The sequence below is a fragment of the Cucurbita maxima genome, unplaced genomic scaffold (assembly GCF_002738345.1).
Source record: "Cucurbita maxima cultivar Rimu unplaced genomic scaffold, Cmax_1.0 Cma_Scf00046, whole genome shotgun sequence".
NCBI lineage: Eukaryota > Viridiplantae > Streptophyta > Magnoliopsida > Cucurbitales > Cucurbitaceae > Cucurbita > Cucurbita maxima.
The window spans coordinates 411,363-429,243 of NW_019272062.1; the positions used below are offsets into that span (position 1 = coordinate 411,363).

The window sequence follows — 17,881 nt, forward strand, 5'->3', positions numbered from 1 at the left end:
GAGAGAGGACCATTAAATTGTACTTTTGTTGGGTTTTTTTTTTTTTTCTTATTTTTTTAGAATTCATCTCAATGAGATATTTTCATAATTAGAAGTTAGACTTCGAATCAAACTAAAAGGTAATTTTTTTACGAGAACATTAACTTTCTTATTTTCTCCGAGACGAAATTTAATAAAGTTATGTAACGACCCAATTGATCCGATGAAAAAAATTATAAGAGTTACCAAATGCATATTATAAGGAAAAAAATATTGACTACAAGTTTATACGGATGATTTCAAGTGTCTATATAATATTAAAATTTGAATTTTTAGAAATTAAGTTGATATATATATATATAGGATTTTCTTAATTTTTTTTTAATAAAGGTTATATTAAAAAATGAAAACTTTAAAATAAATATATTTTTTAAAAAATAATAAACTGGAAAATATTACTCCTCGGAGTGGACCGTCAGTCTCATGCTCCTGTTGCATCTTTGAATTCATGTTTTCTAAAGCTAACACGTGGTCTCATTAGAACTCAACGTCTGTCACCACCTTGCCAACTACTCTGGTCCTTCTATCGCCTGCCACATGTCTTGTGAGATCCCACGTCAGCTGGAGAGTGGATTGAAACATTCCTTATAAGAATGAGAATGAAACTTTGAGAGAAAACCCATAATGGAAAATCCAAAAAAAGACAATATGTGCTAAGATGGACTTGAGCTTTGACAAATGGTATTAGAACCAGACATCATGCAGTGTGCTAGCGAGAACGAAACATTGAAAAGACAATATGACATTCTAGTCATTCTAGTCCAAAGTTGTTCCAAAATATAAATATTGACGTATAACTTCACTTTTCAATTTGATTCAACTCGAGCTCTTCACAAAACTTGTGAGAAACATCTCCAAGAACACTCTAATAAAAACTTAGAACCTAAATCTAAGTAAAACTCACATATGTGAGAGAAAACAAAAGTAAAAACCCAAAAAATTTATCTTCCGTTCTTTCTCGATTTTTGATGGATTTAAGTAATATAAAAGTCTAGAACGCTTTTCCTTAGATCATTAAAATTCTAACTCCAAACCAACGTTTGGAGCAAATTTCGGTTTCTATATCTAATTGTGTCTCAAAACTCTAATTCATCTTTCTTTTTCTTTTTTTCCTTTTTCTATTTCTTTCTTCCTCTTTAATGGTCTGATTATGGCATTAACGAACCCGTGATTAGGAAAGAGGGGTAAAAATGATCATTTAACCCCTCGATTGGCTTTGACCGATTTTTTCCATTTTTTTCTAATTTTCTTTTATATTGTCTTGGGTTCGTGTGATTTTTCTAAGCATTTTCCCCTTCTACCTTACTTTAAAATTGACCTTTACGACCTTCAATAAAATCTCAAAAGTTCAAATTTAAAAGAAAAATTAGGTATTTAATTTCTCGTCGAAACTCAAGTGTTACAAAAAATCGAATGCACTAAACACGAGCCAACCATGTAGTGAAGCCAAACTCAAATGGACGTTGCTCCATAAGCTATTGTGACAAAGTCAAAACACAATAGAGCTAAACACGCAACAAAGTTGTGCACTAAATTATGAAAACTAGTGACACGCCAAAGCCAAAATTCTTCTTAAGCAACTAGTGACAAATTCTTACGAGAGCGAGTCAAGCTTGACTTTTGTAGTCAGCAGCTAGGGATTTCGATTTTTCTCCCTTTTTAAAATTTTTGAAACGGCTACACTAACAATTTCTTTCTACACCATTTTTCTCACAAACTTTTCATTACGAAGATCGACCTTTTTCATGAAAAACAGAAAGCGTACGATTTAGAAAATAAAAGAAAAGTATGAAAAAGAGAAGCATGGGCATGAAAGAAGCAATTTGTGAAGCAAAAACAAAGTTGAGGAGTAGAAATTCCAAACAAGGGTTTGATGTGAAAGAACTATATTAAGATCTGTTGAATCAAATGTGTACAAACATGGACCATTTGAAAACTACATTCACCTTGAATGGTCACTTTAAACACTTTGGCCTTATTCTTTCACTCAATTTCAATCCACTTTGTACTCAACTCGAACTCAACGTGTACCATTTTTTTTTTCAAAGTTTAGACTTTTTACCTGAAAAAATGTTCGATTTTATTTTGTTTTGGGAACAAAGTAAATTCAATAGGTAAAATGATGTTGCCCGTTTGATGAACTTCTTTCCGTTCACGATAATAGAGATACTCTTTATACCATTTCTTTCTAAAGTTATAAGCGCTTGGGTTTAAATTTAAGATTGGTTTTAATATTTGCAGGTCTAAACAATTCATTCTTAGCCACTAACTCTTTTATTTTGGAATTGATATGTTTACAAGAAACATGACCGTAGATAGTAGACATGAGAATCTAGTTCTGAAAAAGGTTGTAGCTAATAAGAAAGTGTCGTTGATTTTAGTACATCATTAGGACCACTTCGAAACATATATTATTGAAGAAAACTTGTTGAATAACTTGTCTCACGTCCATTGAACATTGTTAAGACGACATATGATTTTACGTTATGACTCTTCCTAGGAGACTTTAAACTTTCATATCACACTGTTACAATGCTCGTGATTTTATGTTTTAACACTATTATGATGCACATGATTTTACGTTATAACCCTATTTCGGAGACTTTAAACTTTCATAGCACATTGATACGGTGCACGTGATTTTACGTTTTAACTCTATCTAAGAAACTTTAAACTCCTATATCATACTGTTATGATACACGTCATTTACGTTTTAACTTTACTTTCATATTACACTGTTATGATGCTCGTGATTTTATATTTTAACTATAAGTAGGAGTCTATAAACTTTCATATCACACTGTTACAGTGCTTGTGATTTTACATTCTAACTCTACCTTGGAGACTTTAAACATTCATATCATACTGTTACGATATACGTGATTTTACGTTTTAACCCTACTTAGGAGACTTTAAACTTTCGTATCACATTGTTACGATGCATGTGATTTTACATTTGAACTTTACCTTCATATCGCATTGTTACAATGCTCGTGATTTTACGTTCCAACTCTACCTTGGAGACTTTAAACATTCATATCATACTGCTATGATATACTTGATTTTACGTTTTAACCCTACTTATGAGACTTCTAACTTTCATATTGCATTGTTACGATACACGTGATTTTACGTTTTCACCCTATCTAACAAACTTTAAACTTTCATATCACATTGTTACGATGCACGTGATTTTATGTTTTCATCCTATCTAACAAACTTTAAACTTTCATATCACACTGTTACGATGCACGTGATTTTATGTTTTCATCCTATCTAACAAACTTTAAACTTTCATATCACACTGTTACGTTGCACGTAATTTTACGTTTTCACTCTATCTAACAAACTTTAAACTTTCATATCACACTGTTACATTGCACGTAATTTTACGTTTTCACCCTATCTAACAAACTTTAAACTTTCATATCACACTGTTACGATGCACGTGATTTTACGTTTTCAACCTATCTAAGAAACTTTAAACTTTCATATCACACTGTTACGAAGCACGTGATTTTACGTTTTCATCCTATCTAACAAACTTTAAACTTTCATATCACACTGTTACGTTGCACATAATTTTACGTTTTCACCCTATCTAAGAAACTTTAAACTTTCATATCACACTGTTACGATGCACGTAATTTTACGTTTTCATCCTATTTAAGAAACTTTAAACTTTCATATCACACTGTTACGATGCACATGATTTTACGTTTTCAACCTATCTAAGAAACTTTAAACTTTCATATCACACTGTTACGAAGAACGTGATTTTACGTTTTCATCCTATCTAACAAACTTTAAACTTTCATATCACACTGTTACGTTGCACGTAATTTTACATTTTCACCCTATCTAAGAAACTTTAAACTTTCATATCACACTGTTACGATGCACGTAATTTTACGTTTTCATTCTATTTAAGAAACTTTAAATCATATCACACTGTTACGATGCACATGATTTTACGTTTTCACCCTATCTAAGAAACTTTAAACTTTCATATCACACTGTTATGAAGAACGTGATTTTACGTTTTCATCCTATCTAACAAACTTTAAACTTTCATATCGCACTGTTACGTTGCACGTAATTTTACGTTTTCACCCTATCTAAGAAACTTTAAACTTTCATATCACACTGTTACGATGTACGTAATTTTACGTTTTCATCCTATCTAAGAAACTTTAAACTTTCATATCACACTGTTACGATGCACATGATTTTACGTTTTCACCCTATCTAAGAAACTTTAAACTTTCATATCACACTGTTATGAAGAACGTGATTTTGCGTTTTCATCCTATCTAACAAACTTTAAACTTTCATATCACACTGCTACGTTTTCACCCTATCTAAGAAACTTTAAACTTTCATATCACACTGTTTCGATGCACGTAATTTTACGTTTTCACCCTATCTAAGAAACTTCAAACTTTCATATCACACTGTTACGATGCACATGATTTTACGTTTTCACCTAACTAAGAAACTTTAAACTTTCATATTACATTGTTACGAAGCAAATGATTTTACGTTTTCATCCTATCTAACAAACTTTAAACTTTCATATTACACTGTTGCAATGCACGTAATTTTACGTTTTCACCCTATCCAAGAAACTTTAAACTTTTACATCACATTGTTACGAGGCACGTGATTTTACGTTTTCACCCTATCTAACAAACTTTAAACTTTCATACCACACTAGTACAGATGCACCTTTCCTATTCTAGTTGGAAGGAAGAAACAATAAAATTCTAATCAAACCAAATCAAAACCAAATATTATTGATTTCATGGGATGAAGATGAGAATGAATTTTAGATGGGGCCTACACAATTCTCTAAAATTTACTTGATTTGACAACATAAGGTTGACTATTTTAATCATATTAGGAAGAATGTAAACTATTTGTGTCCCTTTTCACATCATTCATATTCATATTTATTCATATTACTCAAATTAAATTATATCGTTAACCCAATCCATTTCTAAACAAAGACATCCAATTGTTGGATTTCATCTTATCAAAACACTAACCCACTTTTCGTCATCATTTTTGTGTTAATTAAAAACCATTTTTTAATGTCACAATCCATTTCACATCACATTAGGAAGCAAAATGTTTTATTTACGTTTTGAAAATAAGAAAATCCATAAATGGTAAGACGCTCGATGTGCAAGTTTCCGCCAACTTAAGCCTGGAACTATTTAAAAAGAATGTATTATAGACGAGCGTTAGCTTAGCCGTAATTCATTGTCTCTTGATTGAATGTATAAGAACAGGTTAAATAAATTCGAATGTGATTAGAATTACCTCTATTATATCAAGATTTAATAGGAAAGGGGCCTAAATCAACCCTTTTTTCTTTGATAAAAAAAAAATAGTATAAAGATATTAGACTCTTGGATAAGACTAAGCAGCTACCGAACGTCCCGACACGCCTCTGGCCTATCTTGATTAAGACCAAACAAACAAAACTTATAAAAAATGGAGCCTAGTTTAAGGTATCAAACAAATAAATGAGAATGGAAAAATGATGAATATCCACTAGTAGGGATATAGATGGAGTCTCTCTCGGTAAAGAGAGTTGTAGATTTGTAGGAAAAGGAGAGGAGCAACGTTGCTTTATCGAGGGGAGAAGTGCCTTGACTTTCAGAACTATTAGTAAAGGCTAACATGTCATTACCATCTTTCTAAAGCAACAAGCGGGAAAGTTGCTCCTTTTTCAATAACAAAAAAAAAGAAGAAAAAACGACCAACTATTAGAATATTAGTAAAGGTGCCTTAGCCTATCTCTCGATATAGGAAGGGACATTTTCTTGCTTGTTAGTGCTCCCTAATTCCTAGATCACCCGATAAGTATGTGGCAGACACAAGACATTTGAATGCAAATAAAGAATAGCGGGTAACCCTAAAAGCAAACTCAACCACTTTTTAGGAGTTTTTTTTATTCATTTTGTCCTAATCAAAAGGATTGATTTTTCTAGAGTGTGAGAACTCCTTGTAATGACTCGGGAAAAGAGAGAAGGAGAAACCTTTCCTTTTTATATGATTATGAGAAGACGACGGTCACTTCCTTATCGCAACCATAGGGGCACAAGTTCAACTTCTTCGATTAAGCAACCACTCGAAGCTAGGTTACTTGAACTACCCTTACTTTACGTACTCAATGAAGAGGAAAATGTAAGCTTTTTGGTGGTCGTCTCAAGGTGGGAATCAAGAGTATGGGTTTAAGACTACTATCATTGTCCGAGAAATGCTCTTTCCTCTTGCAGAGTCGAACATAGATCATTGTCGTTCTTAAACTTGGAAAGAAAAAAGAATTTTGGATCAATTTTTGAAGCCCATTTCTTCCACCAAACTTTTGAAGCCCATTCCTTTTAGCAAGCATTTTGTGTTTTTATTGAAATTTAGGTGGAGTCGTTATGCTTATAATTGACGTATACTCCTTATCTCGAGGTTGGAGGTTCAAATTTTCACACCCTACCTAGGCAGACAATTTATTCCTAAAATAAATAAACAAATCGATAACTTATTTAACACAAAATTAAAAGCCCCAGAGACTCATTAAACAAGTTGATCATACATTTTGTTCGTTTCGGTTGGTTCGTTTGATAAAAGTCCTCTAGTGGCTACTTCAATCAAGTAGTCGGTTCGGTTCGATTTAATTTTTTTCGATCCAAATGTCCGTTTAGGCCCTGCTTACAAAACTCTAATCTTTCTTCAGTAAAACCATAACAACACTTGTGAAACTATCATTCATCCACTATACACACAAAAACAAGGTTCCTTCAGCCTTATTTTCAATGAAAAATCAACAAATCAAAGCTGTAATTCAGTCGATAACCTGTAATTAGGCGAATCACTTCTTTTGGAGCAACATAATGAGCAAAACCATAACCAAAACCCCTTCTCTTCTGTTGCCTCAGATTTTAAGTCCCCGTTTTCCACTGCATCAGCCATGAACTTCACAACAGCCTGACATAAACAAACTTCAAATATGAATGTTGGATTAGTTATAACTTCAAAACTGATATGTTTTTGCTTTACCTGAGCACCCAATTCAAGAACTTCTCTTGGTGGTTCTTCTAATGGTGTTTCATCCGTTTGAAGAACTCTCAATTTCAATAAGAACCTGAAAGACTCCGGCAGGAATCGTATCTGGTCCGCACTTATGTCAAGATCCTCAAGCATCTCCAGGTTCCCGATCGATCTCGGTAACGCTGTCAGGTCGGCAAAGTTCTTGCCAACGTTCAGCTTTCGGAGGCTAACAGCCAAACACAGATTTTCGGGGATCGTTTCCAGTTCATTGAAGCTAATGTCTAGTTCCCTTAACTTGGGGAGATTTCCTATTGTTGTGGGAAGTCCTCTGATTCTATTGTAATGCAGGGTGAGAATCTCTAAGGATTCAAGCTTTCCGATTGCCTCGGGAAGAGATTTTATCTCGTTAAAGTCAAGTCGTAGCTCGACAAGTGACGAACATGATCCGATTGTGTAAGGTAAGTCCTCGAGCTCATTGGTTTCTACGTTTAACATCTTTAAACTAGTCAATGATCCAATGATTTCTGGTAAATGGGTGAAAAGGTTCGAGCTCAAGTCGAGATAGATAAGGTTTTTCAGGTTCCCAAAAGAAGCTGGCAGTGATTTTAGCCTGTTTGCGTGCAGGTCGATGTCGGTGAGGTTTACAAGCGCCCCGAACGTGCCGGGAAGGTTTATTAATTGGTTGGAGCGAATGACAAACTTTGTTAACAATCTAAGGCTACTTAGTTCTGGTGGAAGTGCCATGATTTTGTTTTCTGATAGGTCTAATTCAACAAGATCAGATAACTTCCCAATGGAAATTGGAAGAAATTCCATATTATCCATCAACTTTCCCTTCAGATTCAGAACAGTTGATCCACTTTTAGCAATGTTTTCAATAAGAGCAGCAACTTTCATTAAACTCAGTTTTTCAGTTTCTCCTTCACCTTCAACACAGATTAACAATACAAACTTAATAAGACAATGAAAAGAGATGGATAAGAAGTGAAGCTATTGAACTTTTGGAATCCATGGGAAACAAATTCTATCCAAAACAAAGTTCTAATTGGCTAAACCAACCATCCAAATCAAGGCTGATTTGATATCATATCCGAATCGAGATACTAATCCCGAATTCACCCTAAGTCTCGGTTGGCCCCGAGCAATGAGCCATCAGAATATTTCAAATTCCATTGATGTGACATGCATATAATCACATAATATCCCTTGATATTTGAAATGAAGTTCTTTGTGTAACTCTTATCTTTTCAATGGATAATGTTATGTCAACAGCATGTTTACGGAAGTTTGAACTTTATTCTACTGTAACAAGAGCAGATATTGTCCGCTTAGGCTCTTTACGTATCACCATCAGCCTCACGGTTTTTAAAACGCGTATGTTAGGGAGAAGTTTCCACACCTTTATAAGGAATGTTTCGTTTCCCTCTCCAACCAATGTGGGATCTCACAATCCACCCCCTTGGAGGCCTAGTGTCCACGATGGCACACCGCCCGGTATCTAGCTCCGATACCATTTGTAAGAGTCCAAACCCTCCAAGCCCACCGCTAGCAGATATTGTCTGTTTTGGCCTGTTACGTATTACCGTCAACCTCACAGTTTTTAAAACGTGTATGTTAGGAAGAGGTATCCAGACCCTTATAAGGAATGTTTCGTTCCCCTCTCCAACCGATTGTGAGATCTCACAATCCACCCCTTTGATGGCTAGCAAGGACGCTGGCACATCGCCCAATGTCTGATTCTAATACCACTTGTAATAACCCAAGCCCACCACTAGCAGATATTGTCCGCTTTGGCCTGTTATGTATAGTCATCAGCCTCACGATTTTTAAAACACGTCCGTTAGGACGAGATTTCCACACCTTTACAAGGAATGTTTCGTTTCCCTCTCCAACTGATGTGGGATCTCACAACTACACTCTCTTCTATTCTATCAAATCATCTCTTCAAATATCAATCAACTAAAAAGTCAGGGGACAAATTTTCTTATCCATCTAGTTGATTAAACTTCAGTAGCAACCTAAGGATCAGGATTCAGAGCTCAAATCAAACCTAAACTTCCCCAATCACAAAGGAAATAGAGTATTATCACAACTTCATGAATCAGACTAAGATCAAATGCTAATTAATAAAAGAGAACTTCATATCACAGAAAGTATCGCATACAAGGGTAAAAAAAAACAACAGAGAGTGAGTTTGAAATCTACCTGAAGAAGATAATGGAGGAATGAATGAAGAAATCTTAACCAAATCCTTATTTCCATTGCTTTCAAATTCTTCATCTCCCCTATTCTTCTCCAAATTTTGATCACTGATTACCGTCTCCTTTGCAATTTTCTCAACTGGATCACTCAAATTCAGAGACCTCTGGCCCTGAGAATCGCCAGAAACCAAATCAGAAGCTCTCAGAATAAGTTCATCGAAGGTTTTCAGCATCTTATCGAGCTCAATCAAACGAACGGCCTCTCGCCTCTGTTCATGGCTCTCGAACAACACCATCATCTTCCTCATCTGCTGCAAAATAGAGAAGAGATCTTCAGGGACATTTTGAGGGACTTCCTGCTTTGAAATTTCCCCCAATTTGAAATCCTCGTCGTTCTTAACAGTATTGAGAATCGTCACCGCTGCTTCGACCTCGTCTATGGAGGGTCTGGCCGGAAGTGATCGGAAAATTCTAGTGATTTCGTTGACAGTGTCTATGAAGGGAGACGGAGGTGGGTTTTGCTTGATGGTCGCATCCATGGCGATTGGGGCTTCCAATTTGTAATTTGATATAAACTTTCAATTCACAATTCATTTCTTGATGCATAATAATCTATGACTAATTAAAAATTCATTTTAAGTATATACTCATTAATAAAAATGCACTCCAATATATCTTAATATATTTATTTATAACAAGATTCGAAATCCAGATTTGATATCAGATGGCCTCGATATTTCCCTGCATCTCTTGCGACATGAGCACATTACCTACTCTTGGTTTTTTAAGAGTGGAGACTATCTCCACAAATCAACACGAATCCTTTCACGATGTTTTGTTCTCACTCACATGCATCATAAAAAATTTCCTTACTTGAAAAATAAGAGTAGCACGTAACTGGAGTATTTAAAGAAATATTCACTAGATGACTCCACTGTTAGGGTCATGAAATGCATATACAAACAATCATAAAGGGACCCATCCTTTCATAAGAACATTTCATGGCGTTGAACTTTGCTTTCCAATCAAGGCTAAAAATTGGATGTGTAATACTTCTCTACACACGACTCATATACGCACACATGGACCTACTAGGTGGGCATATACGTACCCCCTAAGCTTACCTGTTAACTAGCGTACGTATGCTATCACAGTGAACATAAATATCGTAATGTACATGTCCATACTCATCATAACAGGAAAGTATCCCAATGCACATGATTATACAAAAATGCATGAAATCTTCAAGCTTTAAACCATATGATATGCATATCGTATATTCGTTATTTATTTGGCATAACAACATTTCAGTCTTGAAAAGATTCTTGTTAACGTGGTGTGCATGACATATCATAGTATAACATAAATCATAACACATTATCACATAGTCATGGCACAACATAGCATAATATAACATAAAATACGTCGTATGTCATAAAATATGGCACATAGAAGGGCTATATGGCACGTGTCGTTTATACTTCTTTTCAATTCATCAAACCATGTCAATAGTAGAGCCAATTACTTGAGTAACTTAAGTGGGAGTTGTTAATTTCAACCGTGTGCCTTGGGCACTTATGAAGCTAAGGATCGTTTTTTTTTACTCCGATTCTGAGCTGGAATCTAACACAGAGTTCGAATGAATTTTCAATCCAAAACACATAGGGTTACCGAAATAGCTTCCTTCCAATATCGATTCTTTGCTCGCAAATGATGTTTTGAAAAAGAATAATTCATTCACATTTTTATACCAAAAAAGAAAAAGAAAAAATGGGATGAAATAATACGAGATGGGTTTATGTGGTAAGAAATCAATACTCATCTTTGATCACAAGCTACCCATGACCCCTCAACTCCCATAAAAACCCTAACATCTTTGTCCATTTTCATCCATTTCAAGCCCCATACTCATACTCATCTTTGTCACATCATTGTTTCCAACGTAATGAAATATTAGTATAGCTATCGTTTTAGACAATATATTTAACATTATTGAGGATTAAAGTTGGTTCAAGTTATCAATACAGCCGTGAAAAAAACTAGAATGAGGATGAACGATCTAGAGCTGGTAGAAAATTTAAGTCGATGTAATGTGTATGAACCTAAAATTTGAAGTAGGCAATAATATATTCTTGAATGAGGCACAAATGAAGAGTGTTTTGAGGTTTAGATGTAAAGGCAAGTGAAGTCTATGCTTTACCGGGCCCTTTGAAATTTTAGATTGGATCAGACCGATGGTGTATCGATTGGCTTTGTCACCATCCCTACATTACGTGTTCCACATATCTATGCTCCATAAGTATATGATCGACTATACCTATTTTGAGGTTCGAAATCTCTCATTCGAAATAAAATCTATAACTCTAACTGGCTATAATATATATACACTCGACCCCAAATAAAATCGTAAGCGGAAAACAGCTGAACGGAATCATTAGGATAAAAATGAGCCATGCATGAGAGAAAGGAGCAAAGCTCGTGAAAGTTAGAAAAGGAGGGGAGTTTGTTTCTTTTTGGAGCTTTAAGTTATTGTCATCCTCACAACGCTAAAAGGAGAGTTTTGTTTTGTGAAGAACTCTTTTGCCTTTCAAGCTTTTTGTTTGGTCAACCCTTGGACGGTGCACAGCTAAACCAACACATTTCAACACTTTAATCATTACTAATCTCTCATTCTCAACTTTAATCCCGACTCAAACTCAAACGGCTCAAACCCACTGCTAATAAATATTATTTTTTTTGGGCATTTTCTTCCTGACTTCCCCTCAAGGTTTTTAAAATGCGTCTGAGAGGGAGAGGTTTCCACACCCTTATAAATAATGTGTCAGCTAGGGAGAAGTTTTCACACCCTTTAAATGTGTCTAATCTCCCACTTTTCTCTCTCACTTCACACCTTGGAACGCACCGTTCTTATAGAGAGAGAGGCGCTTTCACATCTTCTTAACCCGAAATGGCAAATGGCTGGGGAGAGGAAAGGTTCCTTTTTTTAGGGTACCCCCGGGAACAGATCTAGTGGAGATGGGGTGGGGCCTGTAGCTCAGAGGATTAGAGCACGTGGCTACGAACAACGGTGTCGGGGGTTCGAATCCCTCCTTGCCCACAACCGGCCAAAAAAGGAAGGACTTTTCCCTCTGGGGGTAGGAAAATCATGATCGGGATAGCGAACCCAAAGCTATGGAACTTGGGTGTGGGTCTTTTGTCCAAGCCCATCGCGAGCAGACATTATCCTCTTTGAGCTTCCCTTCAAGGTTTTTAAAACGCGTTTACTAAGGAAAGGTTTCCACACCCTTATAAAAAATGTTTTGTTCTCCTCCTCAACCGATGTAGAATCTCACAATCTACACCCTTATAGATAATGTGTCTACTAGGGAGAGGTTTTCACACCCTTTAAATGCTTCTCATACCAACTGTAACAATCCAAGCGCACTGCTAGAAAATAGTCTTTTTTGGGATTTTCCTTACGGGCTTCCCTTCAAGGCTTTTAAAACGCATCTACTATGGAGAAATTTTCACTCTTAGAAAGAATATTTCGCTCCCCTCTCCAACTAATGTGGGATCTCATGACAACCCATCCTGCCCAATGTCCCCGATGAAACTCGTTCCTCTCTCCAATCAATGTGGGATCTCACAGTTCCAAACTCCCATGTTAATTATAATAACTTCCAACTACTTCCCAATTTCATTTTAGTCAACTCTCGAACGGTGCTCGATTCATTTCAATCTGATCCCTTCGTGTTTCTTAGAAACGATCCTAATCTCGATTTTCTTTCTAGATTTTTTCATTGATGATAAACAAAATCATCATGAAAATTGGGCTCGAGTAGTTCACCATTTCCAAGAGAAAATAGTTGTAAAAGCTTCCACTTTTGAGTTGACATTTGGCTTAAAAATGGCAACCTACCCTTCAAATACTTGTGGACTTTATTGCACTACATGTGACTCTCCATCTCTCTCTCTCGAGACATGAGCATATAAAGTGACATATCAAACCCACTACAAAAAACTTGGGGTTCTCTCAAAAACACAAGAACTTCCAATTTATTACACCAAATAGATCAAAAAACATATATGTTGTCAAATTTTGTTTATCATATTGGTTATGTTTTAGCTTTTTTTAAGGTTTTTGTTCATTGAATTATTATTATTACTATTACATGTCATTGTTTCTTCCTAGAGTTGATGCTGAGAAGACCATAAGAAGATGCAAGTGAACAAACACATCCAAGTGACAATGGACAAAATCCAACACTTTCCTGTTTTGTGTTGGAAAACCTCCAAGAAAGTGGGAGCTGAAGATCCTAGGAGAATTATCCACTCTCTCAAAGTTGGTCTCTCTCTCACACTTGTTTCTTTGTTGTACTTAATAGAGCCATTGTTCAAAAGGATTGGTAGCAATGCGACATGGGCTGTCATGACGGTCGTCGTCGTTCTAGAGTTCACCGCCGGTTCGTTCTTTTCTCTATCTAACTCGATCAGGGTTTTCTCTATCTAACTCGATCATTGTAAATTCGTAGTTAAAAGTTGTCGTGTTTCATTTCGATCGGTTTCTTGCTATGTATTGAATGGTTTAATGGCAGGGGCAACTTTATGCAAAGGACTCAATAGAGGGTTGGGGACATTATTGGCAGGATCCTTAGCTTTTTTCATTGAGGGTGTTGCTAATAGATCTGGAAGAGTTTTTAGAGCTTGTTTCATTGGAGCTGCTGTTTTTCTTATAGGTAATTTTGTCTTTGTTTGTTCTTTTAAGGTTGTTGCTAATGATCCTTAGTTTATGCTAAAACTTGGAACTTTTTGATGTCTTCTTAAATGTCATAGGAGCTGCAGCAACATATATGAGATTCTTTCCTAAAATCAAGAAGAATTATGATTATGGAGTGGTGATATTTCTCTTGACGTTTAATCTCATAACCGTGTCGAGCTACCGGGTCGACAATGTCTTGAAAATCGCACACGATAGATTGTATACCATTGCCATTGGCTGTGGAGTCTGCCTTTTGATGAGCTTATTGATCTTCCCAAATTGGTCTGGAGAAGAGCTCCATAATTCAACGGTTCTCAAGCTTGAAGGCCTTGCCAAATCCATTGAAGGTACAAAACAAGAACACCTTGCTTTTAAGTATCTTCACATGATCGTAACAGTCTAAGTCCACCGCTACCAGATATTATATTTTTTTTTGTTTTTCCTTTCGAGCTTCCCCTCAAGGTTCCCTTTCGGAATCTCACAATCCACCCTTCTTCAAGACCTAGAGTTCTCGCTGTCACTCGTTTCTTTCTTCAATCAATATGGGACCCCTAATCCACCCCTTTGGGGCCCAACGCTTTTGCTAGCATACCGACTCGTGTCCACCCCTTTTGGGGCTTAGCTCAAACCCACCGCTAGCAGATATTGTCCTCTTTGAGTTTTCTCTTTCAAGCTTCCTCTCAAGGTTTCTAAAACGCATCTGATAGGGAGAGGTTTCCACACTCTTATAAAAAATGCTTCATTCTCCTCCCCAACCAATGAGAGATCTCATAATTCACTTCCTTTGGGACCCAGCGTCCTTGCGGGCACTCGTTCCTTTTTCAATTCATGTGAGACCCTCCAATCTCCAGCGTCCTTGCAGGCACACCTACTCGTGTCCACCCTCCTTCGGGGCCTTCTCGCAGACACATCGCCCAGTGTCTGGCTCTAATACTATTTGTAACCGCCCAAGCCCATTGTTAGCAAATATTATCCTCTTTTGGCTTTCCCTTTCGAGCTTCCCCTCAAGGTTTTTTAAACGCGTCTGCTAAGGGGAGAGATTTCCACACCCTTAAGATGCTTCGTTCTCCTCCGCAATCGATGTGAGATCTCACGTCTGTCATGTGAATGTAAGTAAATGACACTCGTAATAATCACCCTCGCAGGCTGTGTTAATGAGTATTTTTTCGACACCGAGATCGACGATAACAAAGAGAGCTGTTCAGGGGACCAAATCTACAAAGGTTACAAGGCAGTTCTAGACTCAAAATCCATAGATGAATCTTTGGTAGGAAAGCCTTTTTTGATACTTTTTTCTGAATGACTTTTGTTGCACTTTGTTCAATATTTGCTTGTAAACTGAGCAGGCATTACAAGCAAGCTGGGAGCCAAGACACTCAAGTCACTGCTACAGAATCCCATGGCAGCAGTATGTGAAATTGGGCGGCGTTCTTCGCCATTTCGGTTACACCGTCGTCGCTCTACATGGCTGCCTGCAGACTGAGATTCAGGTGCATCATATTGGTTCAAATTCTAGTGCTTGCAATGATTGACACAATCTAAGAGTTTCTTTTTGTATCGTTCTAGACTCCACGATCGGTTCGAATCCTTTTCAAAGATCCTTGCACTCGTGTAGCACGGGAAGTATCAAAAGCATTGATCGAACTCGCTAACAGCATACGTAATCGACGACATTGTTCACCAGAGATCCTCTCGGACCATCTTCATGAAGCGTTACAAGACTTGAACAAAGCGATAAAATCGCAGCCACGGTTGTTCCTAGGTTCAAACAGGAACAAAGCCAGCAATATGCTAGCATTAGCAGCAGCAGAAGCAGGACAAAAGCGCTGCAGGTCAGGGGGATCGTTATCGAGCGTGAAAACCGACTCATCGGCGCTGATGGAATGGAAGACGAAAAGGGCAAGTGTGCAATCAAGGGAGGCTGAAAGGAAGGTGTTGAGGCCACAGTTAAGTAAAATAGCTATCACAAGCCTTGAGTTCTCAGAAGCACTTCCATTTGCAGCCTTTGCTTCTTTGCTTGTTGAGACAGTGGCTAAGCTTGACAATATTATTGATGAAGTTGAAGAATTGGGCAGAATTGCTTGCTTCAAAGAGTTCATAAATGGTGATGATCAAGAACAACAACACATAACTGTCAAATGTGAGAAGCCAAACATCAATGTGTCTCAAAATCAGTTGTCTTCTGTTAGTGGTGCTGAGTAATTGGAATTATCAATATCATTCATACGAAGCCCGTACACACTTGTAGCACCGACTAGTAAAAATATCATGTAAGTGACCTTACTATTGGGGTTGAGAAATGCATAACATGACTATATTATGACGGTATTGTGACCTAAAACCTAGTCTTGGATTTAAATTCACTTTTATATACATAGTTTCAGAAGTTTCTCTTTTTGCGCACACAGAATTCAGTATACGAGTATCACTTTCATACTTTCTAGGCCTTATCGAATATCGTATCTTATATTATACATTTCATAAAGTTCAAATATTCTTATTTATTTATTTATTTTTTTTTTAAAGTAGGGTAACTTTGAGCACCTAATCTAACTAAAAGAATGTTTAACTCACAACCCAAACTAACCTAAGTTACAACCCAAACCAAACCAAAATTTTCAATTAGCCTGAATTGGATGGATTATCACGAACACCTGTAATGGTTGGAATGAAAGATTTATAGAAGGTTCCAAACTATGATTAAACTATCATCAACGTGGAAAGATTGAGTTTGGTAGTAGTCTGAGTTGAACAGGTTACTGGGTCATACGAACACCGGTAAGATGGGAAGATTTATCGACGTGGAAAAAAGAAGAATAAAATAATTTATCATCAATGACAAAACGCCTAGGAGCTTACATAATAGCACTCCAATAGCGTTAATATTCAGAACACACACACACACACACATAGATAAACCATTAAAAAAAAAAAAAGAAGCTAAATCATGAAGGTAAAGGGAGTGTATAGCAGATGGATTTGGTTGAAGCCAAACATCAACACAATCTTCTTCCATCTCATGAGCTCAAAGATCCGAATCATCACCCTTTCCCTTTTCAGCGTATTGAAAACCAGAAACGAATCAGCGCCAAACTGTGGCAAATAGAGCTCTCTCGGGCAAGGTCTTGAGCCTCTTTAATCTGTACAAGCTCTTGAGGAACTCCTTTTCTAATTGTTCTAGCAGCAGCTACCAACTTAAGCAGTTATATTTCAAAAACTATGCAGTTTATCATATAGCCAATACCATTAGTTCAGACGGACAGAACCCCGCCAAACGAACGCATGTCTCTAGGGATGTTAGTTTACCATTGTTATAGTCAATTCTATTCACCGGTGGCTTCGGAACGAACTTTGTTGAACAAACGATATATTGTGGTGGATCTGGACATCTGGGGTTCTCTTTGCAGCACGGCGATGACATCTTTAACAGAAATACTACGAGCCACCCTAGTTTGACTTGCATTCATTTGGTTCCTTCCAAATTTTTTGGAAGTTCCTGCGAAAAAAAACCAGTTAGATGTGCTTAAAATATTGCTTATTTTCTTTGTTCTCTCTCTAATTTAAAGAATGCGATCAAATTTTTTTAAAAAAAATAGGTGGATGATAATCTTAAACAAGTTAAAACTAAGCTATTGATGCTGACAAGAGTTCGTGATAGTCATTTCTCTGGAAACAAACTCGCTATAGCTCGACTTCCATATCATTTTATGATGTCCATGGGATATCTGTGATCTTCTTTTTTCTTCTCTCTCTTTCTTTTCTTTTCTTTTTTTTTTTTTTTTTTTTTTTTTTTTTTTTTTTTTTTTTTTTTTTTTTTTTTTTTTTTTTTTTTAAAAAAAAAAAAAAAAAA

General features: G+C 36.4%; 3 protein-coding genes across 4 annotated transcripts in view; 1 reads left to right on the forward strand and 2 right to left on the reverse strand.

Moving 5' to 3' along the window:
* Positions 1 to 6,687: 6,687 nt before the first annotated feature.
* LOC111470627 (plant intracellular Ras-group-related LRR protein 5-like) lies at positions 6,688 to 9,890 on the reverse strand. The gene is made up of 3 exons (XM_023116196.1): positions 9,298 to 9,890; positions 7,102 to 8,018; positions 6,688 to 7,029 (listed from the first exon to the last, which is right to left on the reverse strand). The coding sequence occupies exons 1-3, from the start codon at positions 9,830 to 9,832 to the stop codon at positions 6,874 to 6,876; spliced, it is 1,608 nt and encodes a 535-aa protein (XP_022971964.1). The 5' UTR covers positions 9,833 to 9,890; the 3' UTR covers positions 6,688 to 6,873.
* Positions 9,891 to 13,302: 3,412 nt separating this feature from the next.
* On the forward strand, positions 13,303 to 16,372 carry LOC111470628 (aluminum-activated malate transporter 12-like). Its single transcript, XM_023116197.1, has 6 exons — positions 13,303 to 13,735; positions 13,868 to 14,008; positions 14,106 to 14,378; positions 15,177 to 15,298; positions 15,378 to 15,521; positions 15,598 to 16,372. The coding sequence occupies exons 1-6, from the start codon at positions 13,492 to 13,494 to the stop codon at positions 16,231 to 16,233; spliced, it is 1,560 nt and encodes a 519-aa protein (XP_022971965.1). The 5' UTR covers positions 13,303 to 13,491; the 3' UTR covers positions 16,234 to 16,372.
* A 461-nt stretch (positions 16,373 to 16,833) lies between these two features.
* LOC111470620 (transcription initiation factor TFIID subunit 4b) overlaps positions 16,834 to 17,881 on the reverse strand; it is a 7,486-nt gene continuing 6,438 nt past the window's right edge. For both annotated transcript variants that reach the window (XM_023116184.1, XM_023116183.1), the window contains exon 16: positions 16,834 to 17,527. In XM_023116184.1, the coding sequence (XP_022971952.1) occupies positions 17,355 to 17,527 (173 nt within the window). In that variant the 3' untranslated portion in view covers positions 16,834 to 17,354. The remainder of the gene's footprint in view (positions 17,528 to 17,881) is intronic.